Source organism: Calonectris borealis, chromosome 27 (assembly GCF_964195595.1).
Source record: "Calonectris borealis chromosome 27, bCalBor7.hap1.2, whole genome shotgun sequence".
NCBI classification, from domain to species: domain Eukaryota; kingdom Metazoa; phylum Chordata; class Aves; order Procellariiformes; family Procellariidae; genus Calonectris; species Calonectris borealis.
Genome location: NC_134338.1, coordinates 2436502 through 2456973, shown reverse-complemented (window position 1 = coordinate 2456973; position 20472 = coordinate 2436502). Strand labels below are relative to the sequence as shown.

The 20472-nt window shown below is 49.3% G+C and overlaps 1 protein-coding gene across 18 annotated transcripts in view; it reads right to left on the bottom strand.

Annotated features, from left to right (window-relative positions):
• LOXL2 (lysyl oxidase like 2) overlaps positions 1-20472 on the bottom strand; it is a 62945-nt gene that overhangs the window by 4596 nt on the left and 37877 nt on the right. For 17 of the 18 annotated variants that reach the window (XM_075174748.1, XM_075174750.1, XM_075174747.1 and 14 more), the window contains 9 exons: positions 16272-16494; positions 14167-14350; positions 9842-9993; positions 9007-9174; positions 5891-6056; positions 5415-5658; positions 2282-2397; positions 1606-1742; positions 664-775 (listed from right to left, as the gene is read on the bottom strand). In XM_075174748.1, the coding sequence (XP_075030849.1) occupies positions 664-775; positions 1606-1742; positions 2282-2397; positions 5415-5658; positions 5891-6056; positions 9007-9174; positions 9842-9993; positions 14167-14350; positions 16272-16494 (1502 nt within the window). Of the gene's footprint in view, positions 1-663; positions 776-1605; positions 1743-2281; positions 2398-5414; positions 5659-5890; positions 6057-9006; positions 9175-9841; positions 9994-10513; positions 10984-14166; positions 14351-16271; positions 16495-20472 lie in introns of those variants that run through there. The other variant, XM_075174761.1, reaches the window with a different exon arrangement.

Here is a 20472-nt window from a genome sequence, read left to right as displayed (position 1 = left end):
ATTCAAGGGCCAGCAGAGCATTTTCATTTCTGGCTCAAGCAGAGGGCTCTTCTCCACTGCTTTGCTTCACACATCACTGTTCTTGTTTGCTTTTCAAGAAAGGAGAAGCTTTGGGGTCCTAAGAGGTCAGTCCCAGGTTGGTAATAATTTGAGTCTGGGAAGAAGTGCGAGTCGTTTGCCTGGACCTACTCTGGCACTCTAAACAAGTTCTCAGATTGCACGAGAGCTTTCCTGATGTCCGACGGTCTTGGGAGGGAAAAATGCTCACTTCCTTGTAGAAGAGAGACAGCTGGAACATCTGTTATCCCTGCTCTACCAAGCCTGAGAGATTTCTTTGGGATCTGGCACAGAGAGCGGTTTTACCAGCGATGTACAACACAGCACTAAGTAACGAACCGTCCCACCCCCGTCCAGACATCTTACCCTTTGCAACCTGACCCTGTGGCAGTGACACTTTGGCGTCTGCCTTTGAACAGTCTATGGCAAATAGCACCAGTGTACGTTTGGGCTCAGGATCTCATCCCTCCAAGCACGTACAAAGTGATAAATAACATGTAAGCACATTGCAACAGAAGCACAGGGAACTCCTAGTGAAGAGCCAGCAATGCAGTCTGATCTACGCACAACAGCCATTAAACTGTCCCCTGCAGAAGTCCCTCTCACCTATGTGGCAGTTGTACATCCAGATGCGCTGCCCATCGTACCGGCTCCTGCATTTCATCACGTTGTTTGAATAGTCGGATTCGGCAACTTCATAGTTCGGGTTGATGACAACCTAGGGAGTGATGGAGAAACACAGCATAAAGTTATTTAAAGGTGGCCTGGATATGACACACACTAGTCAAACTGAGACAATCAGCTTTTTCATTACACCATAATACTTCTTTTTTTTTAAAAAAAACAGAAAAAACCTAACTCATTTTGCAAGGAGACAGAAACTAGTTGATTAAAGCCAGATCAAGATCACACCTTCCCCCATGCACCAAGATACACCCTCAAACACCTTCTCTACATTTCACACGATAGCAGCGCAGACAAAAATAATTCCTCTTCCCTTCACTCCTCTCCAGTTCAAGTGGCTGTTTTTAGAACCAAAGACTTGCCCCACTCCACCCACTTGCACAAAACAGACTGTAGGCATGGGCTACCTCCTCATGCAAACACCCCCAGAATAGCACTATTTAATCCCCAAATGAAGTGAGCGTTGCTTACAAACAGCTCAAAAGCTTAGTGCAAGACAACGGCGGGACGCTGCGCATATATATAATGTGACATGTAACGCAGTGCGTTCACCGCATCAGCTGCACGTGGATTGCGTAGGACTGTCAAGTATTAGCTGGACGCAGATTTCTTAAGACTGTCATCTCTAAGCTGTGGTTATTGGCCCTGATTTTCCACTTGGGGAAGGATGTGATCTGGTAACACTTTGTGGTCCTGTCAGGTAGTTCTTTATCTTTTAGGTATCCTGGGAAAATAATCTTTGTAATTGGAAGTTTATAGTACTGTAGGAGATGTATAAATAAACCAGTTAGCTGCATTCTTGACATCCCTAATGGAGGAGATAAAAGCAATGGCAGTGTCTCAAACCCGCTTTTTCTCCCATACCTGGAAGAGGTAATCGCCTGGTGGGACATCGGTAATATCGATCCACTGGCAGTCGATGTCATGACGGTACACATCCCAGCACCCAACTGTGATTCCTTGTTCACCAAAATTGGCGCATTCATACTGTTTTTGCACATCTAAATGAGAAGAGTTAAAGGCACAAAGCGTTAGATTCATAGCGAGTCAGGCTGGGCATTTCCCACCCTCGGACACGTCGGAGGAAGGGCTGGTGGTTCTCCAGCTCCCATAGACAGCGATAAGCTACAGGCACAGTATTTGGGGTGAGATTTAATACAACAGTGTCTTGCCCAATGCCTTGTATCGAAATACACGTACTGCGTAACCGCACGGGGGGAGCTGCCACCTTCCACACCTCATCGCCTAGAGACACGTTTGGGACTTTCTCACTTTACAGGAATCAGAAAATGCACACTTAGGTTTTCAGAGCAGCTCAGAGTAAGGAGCAGAGGTCTGAAAACCTCAGCCTGTGGGGCCTTCGGGGAGCCTCTTACACCTGTAGAGACCACTCCACACCTCGTATATAACCTCGGGACTGGTTTCTGCCTCCTGTCAGGCCCCATTCTAGCCCTGCTCAGGACTTTGACAGCATCTTTGAAGCCAGTCGTCTATGGGGACAGCGCTGAATTCCCTGCACAAAGGGCTCTGGCAAATATACCTGCTTCACATTCGGTGTCTTCCAGACAGAAGCTGGCTTTGTGTCCTTCAGCCACCTTGGTTCCATTGAGGTTCAATAGATCATAGTGGGTAAAAACCTCCATGCTGTGGTAATGCCTGCAAGACACAGACAGGCAGAGTTATCTTTAGGGAAAACAGACACCCCTGTAATTACCAGGTCTAAAGGGCTGCGCAGGCTGCCCCAGCAGAGATGGTCCAGTGGCTAGGGCACAATGACTTGGATGCAAGTAGCCCAGACTCGACTCCGTGCTGTTGCATCCCTCGGGCCAGGCATTTCACCTCCCAGCCCCATCCCCAGGGCCGTGGGGGTAAATACCCGACAACACGTGAAGTGCTACGGACCAAGCGGTGCTGCAGGAGGAAGAGTGAGAGAAACCACATCCAGGAAATACTCCCCTCGGCGTAATCCTGCGTGGCACCATCACCCATGCTGCCTTCGTGCTGGCTCCTGGCCCGGGTATTTGTTTACCTATCAAAGCTGTTCCAGAGGAGAGCCTTGCCCCAGACTTCGTAGGATCACACCATGTTTTATAATGGCAAGGAAGGCGGGGGGGGGAGAAAATCAAAGCCATCATCAGCCCGGTCATCATTTCCTGTAGCCTTGTCATGGACCAGAACAAGAAATATTTCACCTGCTCCTAACAACAGGCTGCAAACAGGGCTGGGCGTACCCAGACCACCAACCTGGCTACTTTTATTTATTTATTTATTTTTAAGCAGCAGAATGTAAATTTATTGGCAGAAAACTAACGACAGATGGAACCAGCTTCTCTCAGCACTCGCTCCGCTCAGATCTAAACAACCCGACAGCTGGGTTCACAAATGATACGTTTCATAATTTTAAACAGGGAAGTGTCAGCGTCAGCTCAGCCTGAGCCGGGCTGCTACCGGGAACCCTCCAGCACTGCTGGGCGCAGCAACAGTTGGGAGAGAGCACAGAACCCTGCGCTGTAGGTCCCTAATAGCAAAGTTAGACCACAGCAGGGTTTGGGTGATGTTGAACTCGGGAACATTGACCTTTTCTGTGCCACACTGCTAGTTCAGCAAAAAATTAAGCCTCTGCTTCGTCCATAGGACTCGTAGAGCAGGAAGCAGATGGAAGTACCCGATTAAAGCACAGTACTGTGCTCCACGTGGTCCGGGCTGGGCGCTTAAATGCAGTCATGCTGATGCAACACGTTGAATTTGATCCCAGCTTTAGAATCGGGAGCAAACCCCCAGCGCGAGCACATTGCAGGGAACAAGAGAGCAACCGTGGGTGCTGAGCGCGGAGTGGGTCCTTGAATCGCTGCATGTCCGCCCCGGCTGTGGGAACACTGCGCTGAGACACACCAGAGCCCGTCTGCATAGCTCGACTCCGAGGAGTGAGGCAACTGCACAGACAGGCCCTAATTCAAAAGCCATTGCTTAGGAGTTAAAAAAAAAAAAAAGTGCAGAAATCCTCTCCTTTCCAGCTGTAAAAATAATCATGGCTTAAAAACTTCCAAGCACCGTTATTGCAGCATCATTCTGCCCACATATTTACAGATAAAGGAGGAGCAAGGAGGGGAGGAAATTCTTCCTCTAGAGAGTGGGTTTCTTCTTACCTCCTCCTGCCTTTCCCCTAACCAAAAAAAAAAAAAAAAAATTGCCACCTGCCAGAAGTTAATCCCTTTCCATCCCTGCTACAGGTTTTTCCCCCATTTTTGTTTTACTGCCACATCAAAAGCCAATTAAACAGAAGCTCCCAGTGATGGAGTGAGGCAACTAGGAAAGAAGGGGCATTCTGCAGTGGCTGAGCTGTTGACTTTGAGGCTGTCTAATTTGGCTGCCTCTGGTAAAAGTTTGAGGTTCTCAAGTCTGACTCAGTTTCTGAAATATGTCTGAATCATTCAAGGAGGTGTTTACATTCTGGTGTTTACAGACTGGAAAGACTGAAGAGGAACCGAATTCATCCTCCTCCATATAAACAGAATCCAGTTTAAAGCACACAGATGGCTCTCGGCCTCTTCCTGATCCTTTCCCAGTCTCACCTCACTTACGCAGTCTCTCCCGAAGAGCTCCCCGTGCCCTCCTTTTTAACCAGCCCGCGACGTGCTCAAAGCCTTGCGGTACCCACGTATTCCCCCAGCCCCTTCCCAGCAGGGCCAGAAAGGCAGACACTCACACTGCACTGGTCCGGCTTTCCTCCTCCCCTAAACATTCCGTTGCCTATTTACCTTCGGTTCTGGGCTGCCGAGGTTTTAGCTCTGCTTGCACCTCCGACTGCAAACATTACAAACCAACCTGTCTGCGGGCAAGCGGCCAACGTTCGCCCCACACCACGATCTAAAGCTTCAGACTAGCAGCACTGCCGCCTCGCGACACTGATGCGGTGCTACCTACACGCCTCGCTCACGCTGTTTATGGAGACTATAAAGGTCTGTGAGATTTGAGAATTTACTGCTCTAATGTTTTCACAAAGCAAAAGTCTTACAACAGTGGCAAGAAGCTGTGCACCGTGAGTTACTTAGCTCCCTTTTACCCCAAATTACAGAAAATCAACCTTGTAACAAGCCATCATTTCAGAAGCAAAGCATCTGCATCGCGTGGTTCCAGTTCTCCTTCCTCCCCCTGGTTTACTTTGGCTGAAACTGTCAGCTTCCCCCTGAAAAGTGATGCATTTACGGGGGTGAATTTACTGTTTGTCAAAAATAAGCACACAACAATCTCCCAGCTGTACACAGTTTAAGTGGAGTCGAGATGCATTTAAAAAAAAAATGCAGAATTACAGCGTGTTCTTGAGTCCTCTCCCAGGTGAGGGAAGTAGCCGAGATGGCTGCATCTTTCCACAGTGGGTACGCAGGCACGCGCTTCCTTCTGTCTGTACATACTACAGACGTGTAGGTACTGCCCTTGCATATACATCTCTCAATGAGACCTCCACATCTGTCTTGTTCACACACCGGTTCTTAACTATAATTCCTACTGCAATAAGCTGGTTTCTCTCCCATCAGAGGATCACAGCCGCTCTGACACACGTCACAGCTCCGCAGCCGTGGCTCCAGCGTTCCGTAGCTAAACAGTCCCCCCCGGGCAGCAGAAAGGGATGGACGGAGGCACCGACCGTGCAAAACCGTCTTGGTGGCACTCACCGGTGACAGTCGTGCCAGACCCAGGCGTGGCGGCCATTCTTGGGGCGGAAGTCGGACTGCCCGTTGTTGTGGATCTGGGAGGAGAAGCGCAGCAGGCGCCGGTACCCAGAAGTGACGGAGGTGTTGACGGCCGAGCTGGCCAGGCAGTTCTCCTCCAGCGCGCACTGCAGCATGAACATCGGGCGGTCCTCCAGGTAGGCCGTCTGCTCCACCAGCTCGGCGTTGAGCACCAGGTCAGGGGCAGCTGGCAGATGGGAAGGAAGGTTTGAAATTAACTGATGGGCTACTGAAAAAAACCCCACAAGTGTCTGCCAGAGGTGGAGGCCAGCCCCTTCCTTGCACTGTATTTCTCAGCCCCATCAGCAGCAATCTGATATGTTTTGAGATACCCAAGGCATAGCATGGGCCACCCCATTTCTCCTGCATATCTCAGGGCAAACACTTGTACCAAAATGAAATAAAACCTGATTACTCACTCTCCGAGCAGGACACCCCGGCACCAAAACGACCACCTCCTCTGGGACAGGAGACATCGGCTCCATCGTGACGACAGTGGGCCAGGGACATCTCTGTCCCCGAACACTTGACACCACTCATGACCACATTGTCAGCGCTGATGTCTCCATGCCAGTACCAGGTTTCCTGGGCAGAAAAAGGCATTTCACACACTCTTCAGTGCGTAGGGGACGTTCACCCCCTGTGACTTGCATTCCCCCTCGGGGAAGATCAACACAAGAGCCCACACTGTCAAGGAGACAGATCTTGCCAAAGGATGCTGAAGCAGAGTAACTCAGGGAATGAGCCCAAGTCTTGTTTAAGCAGAAGGCTGGGACTAGAATTAAAACCCAGGTTGAGCATGTTCCCTGCCCTGAACGTCTGACCAGTGTTAAGCAAATCTCTCTCCTTGTTTCTGAGCTGGTTTAAGTCTCTGCTTGTTTTTAATCCAAGCTGTAAACTCACTTTTCCACCCTGCTCTGCCCGTCCAGCTGACGAATTCATCCTCAGGCTGGTTTAAGTCATCTAGGCTGTGCCTTTGGGAGAGATGCCCAGCAATTAAACCACATCTGTCTTGTGACATCTGTGCACTTGGGAGGGCCACAAGTAATGCCAGAGGGCCTGCTTGCACAAGGAGGGGAGGCATTAACAGCCATGCTGGAAGGGCCAGTGGAAACAAGGCATTTGAGTACCACCAGGACTAACGGGGTCTGCTAACCCAGGGGCTGCATCTCTTGGTTCCGAGGTGTGAGGATTCACAGATGTTCAAACCCTGCTCACTACTCAGCTTCATCACCCAGTTCAGTTTTACAAAACTTGTGGGAACGACAGAAAATTAACTCACAACATAACACCACTCACAAAACTGAGCGTACTAAACCCTGATGAAGCAAACTGCAAAGCCTGGGAGAAGGGGAGGGAAGAAAGAAGAAAAAAAAAAACAAAATCAGATCTGTTAGCGTCAAAACGGGGAGCAGGTTTCCAGGAAAAGAAAACCCATCTGTACCATTGCTCCCATTGCAACAGGCTGTTTGTTAACCCTGTTAGCAACACTCTTTGCACACATGCACACAGGGCTGCCCTGTTCTACACAGTGTAGCTTTATGCTCACGTAGCTGGTGCAGCCGGGATGTGCATAAGGGACTTTTCTGTTCTAAATACCACCAGTCTCAGCTAAAGGAAAAAATGTCTTGTTTCTTGCTGGACTCTCAGGGCTATGTCAATAGAGGCAGGCGGTTGGAAAGACCAGTGTTCAAGGGACTTGGCTATCCTCAGCTCTTGCACTCTGCTTGGCAGCTACACAAGCACATCAGCTGGAGGAACCAGCTTGCACGGGGGGATTGCTACAATAGCAGCATGGGCAGCTCCAGCCTTCTACCTTCTTAGGTATCCAACCCCGGTGTGTCCCTCGGGGACCTGCAGATCCCCTCGCTGGCCACGGATTACAGTTAAATCGATTGGAATCTGCCTGCCCATGAGCCCAGTGTGTCCTCCTGGATCCCAGCTTGGTCACTCCTTCAGGACAAACTCATTGCAGGACCGCGCTCTCCAGGCAGAGTTTTAACCGTCCGTTTCTGCCTACAGTCTCTCCTGCTTTCTCAGTAGGCAACCACCAGCCCCGAGGATTCAGAATCCTATTAGTCACTATTAGGGATAGTCACTAGGCTATTAGTCACTGCTTATTGTTCCTTCCTGCGCAAAACCAGCAGGCAGGCAGCAGAGATGCTAAGTCTTACTGGGTTTATCGCTGCAGCCCAGCAGAGCCGGCCACATCTGAGTGCTGAGCAGGCCAGACACGGCACGAAAATACAGCTGAGCCGACCGGACCCCGGGCTTGGAGAATGGGGACAGCCTCCGCTCTCCGCAACCACAGTTTACTTGTTTGCCCAAGTTTTCGATTTCCGGAAATTGTTTGGGGAAAAGAGTTTTCTTTCCAGGACTGATCTAAGGCTGTTTTCCGTGTGCGGGTTCCCATCTATATAAACACACAGGAAGCTGATTTATTGAGTGGCCGTTTGAGCCTAAGTTTCCCCAAAGCTGCTGGCAATTGTTGATTCTCAGTTGAAATGCCTCAAAGGGGCTGCATTTCCAGAGCACAGCAAGACAGCAAGCTCTGGCAGGGGATTACTTTGTCCTAGGGAGAAACCAGTTTATTTTAGGAGCCCAAATCCCTATTTTCCTGGTGTCTGGGAACTGCAATAAAGGCCCAGAGGTTATATATTTCCTTGCAAAATCTACCATTACAGCTAGATCTGCCTGCCCCTCTTTACCTTGTGATCCTCGAGGGATCTATCAGTACAGAAGAGTATCTTGCACCAGGGTTATTGGCCTACACCAGCTACTTACACCTGATGCCATTTATCCATCTGGGAACTGGGTGGGAAGCTGTTGCCCTCCCTCCTTCCAGCTCTTACAGTTGCTGCTTGCTTTCCTCCAGCCAGCACAGCAGGCTGTCATTCACCGCGCCAAAGAGCTTCGCTGGGAAAGAACACTTTATTCCTTTGTGGTTATCCCAAGCTTGTTAGTTGGTGGCTTTTATCCCTTTATTAAGTGCCATTCTTAGTTGTGTGCAAGCAGGGAGGGTTTAGGGCATTTGCTATTAGAGGAGCAAGAAATGCATACAGCTCCACCACGCACTAGTGTACACACTGCACTGAAGTAACTACAGGAGCAAAATCAAATTGTTTTCAAGTGATTTGACACCAGGTTAAACTTGGCTTCCACACTTCAGTCAGCCTGAGGAGTTCAACTCCCCACTGACTCAGGGAGGGACAAGAAACTGCACGTAACCACCAGCCCAACCAGGGCTAAGGGAGTCCGGCTTCCCAGGAAATCTGAGCCCTGAGCAGTAGGAAAACAACAGCTTTGCCCAGAACTGCAAGAGCTCTTTCTGCTCTGAGTTTCCCCCAGTGGCTGTTGTGCAATGAGGTTTAACCTTCAGGGTCTCTCCATTTCAGCCTTGAAGCTGAAATGCTGTGGTTTGTGGTTGGGTTTTTTTTTTTAATAAGCCTTCCTCCTCCTCCTCCAGTAGCCCCCACCCAACCACACACATGCCACCACATCTGAAACACACGCACGGGAGGGCACAGGGACTCACCTGGAAGGCATGGCTGGCAAACCCCAGGCCCAGCTGCCGACACACCACCATGGCTTCTACGGTGCTCCAGTTCTCGCTGCAGACGGTGCCCCACTTCAGGGTGCCGTTGCGCTCCGCCAAGACCTCCACCCGGCCCTCGTAAGGGTTGCGGCCACCGCTCAGACGCAGCTGCAGGGTATAAAAACTCGTATGTCAATAAATGTCATAGCAAACCTTATAGGGAAGATGCAACAGTTGGGCAAGCAACGCTCAGGGTCTTCTCGAGGCTTGTGGATAAAGTCACTGAGCCCAGAAACCTCCGTTCAGCTGCAGTTTGGTTCTTCGTCTCCCACCGTGGACAGGAAGCCTAGCCAAGCCCAGCACCTGCAAGTGCCAAGAGAGGAACACGCTCCCTATGAAAGCTTCCCCCCTTTGAACCTTTGGCAGGAACATTTACTCAGAGGAACCTGCGTCTGCTTCATGTCGTTAGTTTTGAAGTTCCGTGTGGCAAAGACGACAGCAGCCCCTAGGCCAGCAGCCACGCGGGTACCATTGTCATGAGACCCAACCAAGGTCCCATCACAAAAGGGACAGGCACCAGCCTTACAGCTTGCAGCCGAAGTGGCACTTCACTCATTTATAAGCCCCGCCATACTGGGAGGAGCTCAAAGCCCAGTACAAAAAGGGAGCGTCATCCTTATTTGCCCTCCTGTCTAATACAATGCAGATGTTACAGTCTAAACTGAATAGGCAGGGCTTAGGTGAAATGATTCCTACCCAGACGCCCTGCACTGCATAGCAAGGGAGGGCAGACGACGCTCACCAGCCACTCGCGCCCGATCACTTGGCTTCTCACCTGATTCTGGAAACCCATCGCGGGAACGTTGCATCTCACAGCAGCATCTTCTTCATGGTTACAGCCCTGCGACTCCATGTTGAACTTGCAGTCCGTGACTGATTTTTCAAAGCCCGTACAGTCAATTTCGTTCAGATGAATTGGACCCATGCCTTGGGGGAGAAAAGAGGAAAAAAGAAGAGAGGCCTTACCTTCTGTCCGTGCTACTGTGTGGTGAAGAAATATCCAATAACAGTTTATTAATACATGGCAGACATCACACTAGCCTCTAGCATTCAAAACATGGTAATCCTGAAAAAATTCTAGTGATTTCTTGTAAAAATAAAACAAAAAGCTACAAGATTATTACTAATAATTTTACCGTTAAATTCTTTCCAGTAGTCTCTGGGACTCAAGCATGCAAGAGCTACAGAAAAAGCCAAGTTTCCATTGTTACATAATTTACAAACTTCAGCTGGAGGAATTCACAAATTATGACCTTTTGGCTGGGTCTGTATGCTGGAATCTGCTCCCAATCAAGCCCTGACATTTAAATGGGACATAGACACATTTGCTGGGACAACAAAACACCACAGGGATGTGCGAGAAGTCAGTGGAACAACTCTGGGGCAGGTGTGTGTTACAGCCTCCAACAACACTGATGGAAACAAGAGGGCGAACCTCAATTCGTACCACAGAGAACGCTCTCAAGCTGTTGGGAGCCAAGTTGAATGATTTGGTTCTTCTCTGGACAAGCGGCAGCAGACAGTTGTCATTTCCACCAAAGAGAGAGCAAGAGGAGAGACACGTATATGAGAAGGCAGTAATCCTGCCTGTAAAGCTCTCAGGTCCTGCTTCCAAACTCAGCCCAAAACCGGTTAGAAAGAAGTTTGGCGGGGGGATGAATCAGAGGTTCCAGCAGATGATCTTCAGCAGCGAAGAACAACCAGAGTCTTTTGTGGAGCCCATACAATCCATGAGTAACTGCTGACGGAAACACAGCGGATAGTTTTGACAGGAGATCCCTGCAAGTAGCAGATGTAGAACCCTCTGGTCTCCAGCAGTTTCTAGGAAGCTTTCAGAGATGGGAGGCTGAGAATAAAAACACTTCTGAACTTCGCTGTCAACGTGCTCCCTCCGGACTCGGGATAACCAAAGCGCTGGCAGACGCTGTGCGCTGACCTGCGGGTGGCTTGCTCCTCGGCAGCCCTCGGCCAGGCACTTCTGCCTGAGCCGCAGGTGCGCCCGTTTCTGGTCAGCAGCCAGGAGCAGCACGATGAAAAGCAAAAGCCACAGAAGATGTTTCCAAGAACGCAGCATCCACCCACTGATAGCCTTCACCAGCTCTTCCCACCGGCTGGAAGAGGTCGACTGACACCAGATATAGGAATTGGCGTTCAGTTTGGAGTTCCCCTTGTCGTAGCACACAGCGGCAGGCTGCCGGAGGCCAGGCTGACCCATCTGGGTAAAGGAGGTAGGAAAGCAACTGTTTTCTCACCATTTCTGACAGCGACTGTTGATTCTTCATTCCTGCAACACTATTCTCATCACAGCACAAGTGATGAGGGCTCCGCAGAGCCAGAGAGCTGTACCTGTCTCAGAGCATTCAGATCAGCAGAGAACAGACCATGGAAATGACATCCTGGCTGCTGGCTCCGTTTCTTCATCTGCACCCAGAGATGACACAAATTTCCCGAAGTTAAACGGTGGCAGAACTGCCAACTGCCTGACCAACAGCCTCCCGGGCACGTGCTGCCTCACCACAAACACTCTTTTTGCTCATTCCTCTGGAAAAGAAAATTTTACCCAACTTCAAGCCCGCTCCTTTTAGTTCAAAGAAAAGGGCTGACTCTGGAAGGCAGGAAAATGTAATTGGTTTATTAATGGTAGGTGGGGTCCTTTTGCTTAAAAGCCTCTTCCTACTGTCACCTGGAGCCTTTCTAACTCTATGTGGCAGCCAGCACACCTGTGACTCAGAGACCTAACCGTGGTGACAGTTTGATGACCTGTCTGGTGAACCCCTCACCTCCTCAGACTTCTGCTGAGACGCGGGGAAAACAGAAAAAAGAAAAAAAAAGTGCTCTCTAGCATATTTCCACGATTGTGTGGTGGAATGAGTCAGGATGTACCCTGGAGCCGCCTTCTGACAACAGCAGCAAGAACAACAAAGGCAGAGATGTAAATGTCTTGGGTTCAATCTCATCCACAGAATTAATTTGGCTCTGGCCACCTTTTGGCACCTTAGGACTTCAGCCAGCCCTGTACCCACCCATCACACAAGATGTATACAATGTGGGAGCAGGCTCCTAGGCTGAGGCCACTGGGGAACGTGGAGCTAGCCTTTTTTGCTTCTCTCGTATTAAAATCCCATTTGTGGTCTACATCTGGAAACGGTGACACTGACCTAGTCATTTTGCAAGCCGCCGAACAGTTCGAGTAGGAGGAATGCCTCGATGCTGACCAGAATTGGAGGGTGATGCACCAAGAATGCAGGATGGATGCAGTCCGACATTCTCCACTGAAATAGCCCGACAAAGTCATACCAATGAAATGGCAAAGCAAGAGGGCAGGGCCACAGCGCTGATCCACGTAACCCTGGCACATTTGCTCTTTCTTGGGGAAATTCTTTTACGATACATGGAGGCAGTAAGTGTTGCTGTCCCGGGCACTGAAACGTAGCGAAACTGCATTGCTCTATGTGCTGAAATATGGTGATAAAAATTATATTTCCTCCCATGCCGTTCCCTTTAGCGTATGAACAGGATTAGGACTGTATATCCAACATACACATTCACCTACTGCTTGAGGTTTTATTCTATGTTCTCCCTCGCAGGACATTGCGGTGGACAACACATTCAGGAGATCTGGGCTCTGTATCTTCCTTTCAGACAACTCTTGTGTGAATAGGGTAAATTGTTTAATCTGGGTCTCAGTTGCCCATCTATAAAAGGGAGAATAAATCATCTTCCCCATACCCTGAACTCTCTGTGGTAGGCACTCATCTCCCACAGGTCGCTGTCTTAACGGGGACTTCTAGACACCGCAGGCTGATTTAACACATAGCCCCATCTTTATGTGTTTTACCCTGTGAAATTCAATCTCCAACGCAGCAATGATGAGACTGGACCTTCAAATTAGTCTTTGAACACACAAATTCACCGAGATGCAGCTGTAACAAAGCAAAGCGTAAACATGCACACGGACACAGAGCTTAACAGCTGTGAGGCTCCCCTGTGCAACGGGAGTGTGGAGGTGCGTTTGGGCCAAAAGAGCTCCTTTTCCTACCACAGCGTGACCATCTGGCTGCCGAAGGGAGTTACCAAGCGCTCGTCGTCCCAGAGGACAGTTTTGACAGGGTGCACTGATTGATTGCCAGCGTTTAACATTAAAAGAAAGGAAAGCATGTGGGAATCAGCAGCCGCGGCTAAGAGTTTCCAGACTGCGGCTGCGGGAGATGGCAGGGAACGGCGCGTTCTCCTCCCTCACGTGGCAGCCGCTTCCCCCCCCCACGACGGTTACGCCGTTTCCTAGATGCAGCTAAACACATCAGCAGCTCCCTGCATCCCACCGCAAGATTTTTTTGGCAAATCCAATGGACAGGTCGCATTTTAAAGCTTTCCAGATTCTCGACACCAGCGCTGTGCTTTACACGTGTTGTTACTTTCCCTCCCCTTCTCCAAGCCATGCTGGGCTGAAGAAATTTCACCCATTCATTTAGTTTCACAATGAAGGGTTTGGTTTGGTGTCATTTTCTTTAGGGTTTACACTATGGGAGCAAGGCGTGTGAATCACAAGGTGGTTTGAGAGGGCGTACGTTGGGCTTTGAGTAACCGTTTACCACAGTTTGGGATTTAAACCAACTCCCAAATACAGGAAATCCAAACCCAAACCTGGCTCTGAACTATTCAAATGCCCTTCTATTTATAATGGGCTAAATTAATGTTCTGTTCTTAAATTGGAGAGTGTTTGAAGCCTAGATCCAGGACCCATTTTTGCCAGGAACCTTCTAGTAATGCATTACACCATGATGTGGATCTAGAGAACTCAAAGAGAATCTGAGAGCAACGGATGTGATAACGAAGTAGTAATTACTGGAACAGCTGTCCGAGGGAAAGGTTAAACTCATCATCGCTAGACTTCTTTCAAGGAATCTCAAGATTTTTCTAAGTCACATATTCCAGTTCGGCCTCAAGCTCCTGGACTCAAGAGACTTATTAAGGGTAGAGAATAAATTCCTGGTCCCCAAAACAAACATCCCAGTAAAAATACGCTCTGCCCTGAATCATGAAAGGGTTCTCGGAGGTGGACAAGGCACGAACGGTCCCGGGAGCTCTCACTGCTCTTACCTTGCCCGAGCCTGGCACCCGTTATTGCCTCCTTGGCGCTCCCGAAGCCCAGCTCTCGGCACACCACGCTGGCTGACACCAGGTTCCAGTTGTCGTCGCAAACCGTTCCCCACTCCCCGTTTTTCAGCACTTCAACTCGTCCTTCGCCAGTGTTGGCTCCCCCTTTCAGCCTCACCAGTGGTTGCTGGAAAAGACAGACAGAAGTGGTGTTAGCACTGCCTAGGAACGAAGCACCCTTTCTTTACAGCTCTTATTTACAGCATGTGGCTGCAGGTAAGCTGTGGCCCAAAAAGTATTACCCTGAGGCACCTTAAAACCACCACCACATAATACAAAAGGCTAGAAGTGCTGGATGAAAGAATCTTTATCTGCTAAGACTTATGGTATGCATAGACATATGTTTCTCACGTCCCTATACGTGGGTAGTGAACAAAAAGAAACATCTTAGTTCTTTGCATTTAGTGCTTGGATTTAGGAGCCTTTTTCACACAAGCAGAAGAGTGCTGCTGCGCACAGGAGTGGCTGGACATGCAACAACGCGGTTGCCATACCATATCTCTTGGGAGCCTCACAGGAGGCTTGGGAATCGCACCGAGCCAGCTAGCAGACTGCTCTCATCCACTCGCCGCCCGTGGCTCTGCCGCTAGATGGATTCATTTGCTGACCACATCTCCAGACGGGTCCTGGGTTAACTGAGGAGACCAACCTGGAACTCGAGCCACGTAAAACCTATCTGTCCGCTGCAGTTACGACTAGTGGAATAAGTGATCTGGCAGATCGCAGTCAGAAATACACAGCTGAGTGGCAGGTCCAGTTCTATTAATTTCTATTCTTATATTTCTATTAGTCACCGACTATACATCGCTTGCATCTTTCCCCAGTACCAAGCAGAGACGCCCGCCAGCTGCCGCACCGGAGAGATGTGTTGTTGTGGTGGGAGCTGAGTCTTAAGTACAGGAACACCACGTGATTTGTGCAAAGTCTGAGACCAAAAAAACCTTAACTTTTAAAACTGGAAGCATATACAGTTCTCCAGGCTGGGGTCACACGAAGGACATCCAAAGCCTACACAAAGGCTTAAGGAATTACTTGGCAGTGTGCATGGCTCAGAAGATTAGTAATGATTTACAAGACCTTTCACCTTTGAGGCCTACATCCTGCAAGCTCTCATGCGGAGAAGTGCCTGGCAAGCAAGTCACGGACAGGGCTGCACGATTCCCACGACAGCAGCGTCTGGAGGTATGGTCTGGGGTCTTCCCAGGTGCCAAGAGAAAGCCCACTACTAAAGTCACAGAGGTATAGGGCTGGGGGATGCAGGCTACAGCCAAGGGCTATAGGCTAGATCCAAAGCACCTAATGCAAAAAACCCCTCTAAGCCAGCATTAAGGGCCTCCAGACCCCGAGATCATCCCTGTATCCTAAGGCTGCACATACCTTACAGCTAGAAAATTTCCATTAGCATCCACCTAAACCACGTTTGCTGCAAGTTAAGCTCTTCTTTCACATTCAGTCACCCCACTGACACTGAGCACAACTGACGCCAGGGTCGTTTTATAACAGCCTTTTGCATATCTTAGAATTTTTACGCTACCCTCAGCCCTCTCCTGGCTAGACTAAACAAACACAGCTTTTTCAACCTTTCCTGTAGGCCATGTTTTCCCAGTCTCTCAGGGCATTTCTTTGCAGAAGATACAGGGGTAGTGGAAATGCCAGCTTATTTCCCTTGTACCTCTACAGGAGAAACAGTATTTAAGTGACTCTGAAACGGCAAAGCCCGGCAGCAACTGGGCATGCATTCAACTGGCTTGAACAGAACAGCTCAAACAGAAACGTGACAAATGTATTTTCTTACTACTTGCTCACAGCCTTGCCAACTGCAGCGGCGAGCCAGTCTCCCACCCTTCTGTAGAGGGAGGCAGGGTACCACGTATTTGCGAGGAAAGAAACTCAGCTGGGCTTGTAGTGAGAAAGGAACACAAAAGGGGACATCTGCGGGACAGCGAGGGGCATATACATGTTCAGGCCCTACAGCTGATAACTGATGGCGAATAGTTACGCGCCCAAGGCTTCTCCTACTCGACGGTTTGCGTTCACTCCCTGCTCACCTCCTGCCTGAAGGCTTTTCGGAAGCCACTGTGGCTGCTGGGGGCAAAGGCACGTCCGGGGACACAGCTGACTACTGCAGGCATCCCGTTCTCACAGGTCGCGTTCTTCTCTGCATCCACATTGAGGTGCTTGCCCAGTTTGCAGCTGGAGATATGAGCCTCGTTCCCACTGCAGTCCATTGAGTAAGCCCAGTAATGCTGCTTCCTTCTGCTGGCAAACATCCTTAAAGGAAAAAAAAGAGAACAGGAAAATAGAAGTTAGGAATCCATAAAAACTGCACTGATGTAGCTACATTTGGGAAAAACGCCTTGAAATAAAATGAGGATTGAACAGCATTATTTGAAAGCTGATCCACTCAAACACACAATGACTCTCTGTTAAGGTGTCACTTGGGAATAAATAGGCCATCTCCTTAAGCTAAAGATCAGCGTAAGAACCAGCAGCACAGCTAGAGCAACAATTATGCACTTGAAGGAGAGACACGTAATAGAGATCCCTACATTATGTAGGGGTCAGAGATCAGTTAATTCAAAAGGCAGCGTACAAACAGGGCCTGTGCAAATAACGCTGGCGAGTTTGGAGTGGAGAGGCTCTCCCATAAATGAGCCGTTCTCTTTGCCGGCCATCACCTATCAGCTGTGAGAAGATGGCAGACTGGGAAAAAGCCACGGCTGTCCGGCTTCTCTCAAAGCTGCAGTGTTAACAACCGTGAGCCTGAAAGCAATTTCCGAGAGCGAGAGCAATTCCCTTGATGACATGTTCACAGCAGAGGAGATTGGCAGCAGTTTCTGCTTCTTGCTCCCAAACTGTAGCACTTGTCTGGAGCTGCTCCAGGGGCTCTAAGGGGGAAGGGGCATCTGCGATAAACAAGAAAAGAAAGTAATCCAGCTTCATCCTAACTGCATTGCAAGGCCGTCGGACAACTGTATCGGAGCTAAAATAGTCACCGAAACAGAAATATGGGTCAGATCGTTACCAAAAGGGAGATGTTAGAAGTTAAGTTAAAAAAAAAAGTCAAGGCACAGAGGAGCCAACGCCCTGCTGTGATCCTGACGTGGCTTTGCGAGATCCAAGGATTAGGTGCGATAAATGGCATAGCAAGGTGGGAGAAACAGCACCGATTCTGATTAACTGTAGCACGTCCCCGCAGGACAGAAAGCCTGAACATGGTAAAGGGACAAAGAGCCTGGTATAGATTGTTGGTTTAAACTGGACAGGTCAAGGTTTTCCCAACTGATGCCCTGTGGTGGTCCCGTGTGGGGTGATTTGCACCATTTCAGGTGCTTGAGAGAACTATCTTCTCCTCTTCCACTTGCTAAGCTTTGCTGACAAGCTCAGCAGTTGTCTGGGCTCATATGGCTCGCGGCCACTGACTAATCCTTTCTGGAACCAAATTTCTCTGGGCTGAGGTTAGGGCCAAATACGGCCGAGCTGGAGAGAGAGATGCAATTGCATCACATGTCGGGGAGTAAATGCTGTGCTGGAAGGGACGGAGGACGGGACGGGGCTGAGATCTGTCCCATGGAGCAGCGACAGGCAACCTGCCTGTCTTGCGGGTAAAACGCTGGCTGTCAAACTCCAAGTCTGTCAAACCAGAGCTGTCAGGGACCCTGAATCAACAGAAAATGAATGGGAAATAGGAAGGGGGAATAAAAATTTAAAGAAAAAAGTAAAACCAGGGAGGATGCAGGCAGAAGGAAAGTGCCAGCCACTTCTCAGCTAGCATATTTGGTTCAATTTGGGCCAAACCTTGTAGATTTTTCTTCCTTTTAATTAAACTACCCAGGATACTACTTGTCTACCAAAAAGCCATGGAAGCCTCTGCCCTTGGACTGCTGGAGCTCAGCACCGAGGCCGCACCTGAACATTAACTGCCCTCTCAGACTGCAGAGCGACGGGGCAGATTCAGGCATACGTTCAGTGACGTTACCCGTACAGAGCCAGCTCTGCCCCACCGCCCTTGCAGTCTGCGTGCTCCCTATGGAAGTGAGAACCTGAAGGAGTATTTTCACTGCGGGCCCTCCACAGACATGTGCAGAGAGCTCCACGAACTCCAAAGCAGACAAGAAACACAGCCCGTCTTAGAGCAGTAATTACAGGGATGCCTTATAATAGCAAACAATGACCTCATCCTGGAAATTTCGTGAGGCATTAACATCTGGTTGGTATTAAGAGCCCTTGGTAGGCTGGGGAGAAATAGCCAGAGAAAGCCCCACCTCATTTCCCCAGACCAAATATATAGAAAAAAGAAGCAGAATACAGATGATCTTTACAGACAGAAACTCAGGGCATTCTTGTTATTTACTTTTTAACATAGAAAGGGTGCAACCCACCTCTCATTGGCCTTGGTGTAAGCCAAGAGCAATGCTGCTCAGATCAGAGGTGTGAGCGAACAGTCATGCTGTGAGAGTTTAGCCAATTCTAGGGTCAAGTTGGAGCCCAAACCATTTCGACTGGTCAGGAGAGATGGACCTTCACCACATAAGCTTTAAACAAAGACACAGGTTAAGCCCAAGGGCTGTGGGAAGTGGCTCAGGGTTTAGCTAAAGCAACCTTGCTGTGCAAGAATGCGTCTGAGAGGACTTGGAGAGCAGAAAACAAATCATTACACACACGTGCTGGGAAAGTTCACCCATAACACGCTGAACAGAAGCTGGTGAACTCCTCTTCAGGAGTGTGAGCATAGAATTCCTATCCTTGAGAAACTCTTCAAGCATTTACTGAAGTTAACAAGTTTGCTGTCTTCAGCCTCAGGCAGGCAGAAGAGAAGCCAGACCTGCCTCCTTCTGCCAAAGCCCTTAAGATCCTGGCTTTGCTTGGGAGAACCCGAACCACCAAGATTTCTACTACAAGCATAGAAGTGATTAACTGCCCTACACATCTGACCAGATTTATAGTGCTATGAGCAGACTGGTTAAACCGGGAGATGCTGTTTGGACTGACATTGAACAAAGTATTCTGGAACTGCTGAGCTCCTCCATCCAATTCTTTGACAAATCACAAAGCTGTAGGGCCTCGAGAAGGCATCAGGTCCATCTCTCTGCCTTAGGCATCTCCGGCCACAAACTCCTACTCTCTCCATCAGCAAAATACATTTAATTTTACTCTGCTTTCTCAACCAGAGCGGGAGTTGGGAGGAGGAGTTAACAAGTGGTGCCTATATAAAAATCACTTTGAAGAATGAACAAGAACATGGAAACAACATTGAGATTTGTTTCGTTTCCTAACATAAATCGTGCTGTCAACTGCAGAGTCTAAGTTACATTCAGGAATAAAACCCTGGCACCAGGACAACAATGAACTAAGTTGTTTTCTTTCAAGCAAGATCCATCTGCAAATCATTTCACCTCCCACCATTGTGCAGAAGCAGAGCAGAGTATCAGCTAGCTCAGCACGCAAAGCTGTAGTTTGTGGGGAGTGGGACTGGCGGGGATGTGGGAAGGGGGCACTCGCAGCCCCGGCCAGCAGAAACCCGATTCCAGTCCGTCTCCCAGCTGCGGAGCAGGAGCGGGTAAGGATCTGCTCTTGGGAGAATGGTATTTACGAATTAGGGAGAGCAAAGCCCGAGAAATGAGAAGAACGTTTCTGAGGCTTCACACTCACATGGAGAGAGGGTTTAGTTCAAGTGACCAGCCAGAGATGAAGTCTTCCCTCTCCAAGACGGAATGCGACCAGAAAGTACGTGGGACAAAGCAGAGAGCAGTGCTCGCATGGCCCAGGCGAGCAGATTACAGTGGTCGTCTTTCCAGTACCTTGATCGTGAAGCAAAGATCACTTGTGAAGTTCCCAGCCCAGAACTGGGAGGTTTCCCTCACCAGCAAGGTTACCAGCAGCACTGGTTGTACATGATGCAGCTGCCAGTAACACAAAGCACAAAGGCAAATGCCCCAGGAAAGAACAGCTTTTTAAACTATGATGTGCTGGTTTTGGCTGGGGTGGAGTTAATTTTCTTCACAGAAGCTCGTATGGGGCTATGTTTTGGATTTGTGCTGAAAGCAGTGTTGATAACACAGGGATGTTTTAGTTGTTGCTGAGCAGTGCTGACACAGAGTCAAGGCCTTTTCTGCTCCCCACCCCACCAGCGAGGAGGCTGGGGGTGCACAAGGAGTGGGGAGGGGGCACAGCCGGGACAGCTGACCCCAGCTGACCACAGGGATATCCCATACCATATGACGTCATGCTCAGCATATAGAGCTGGGG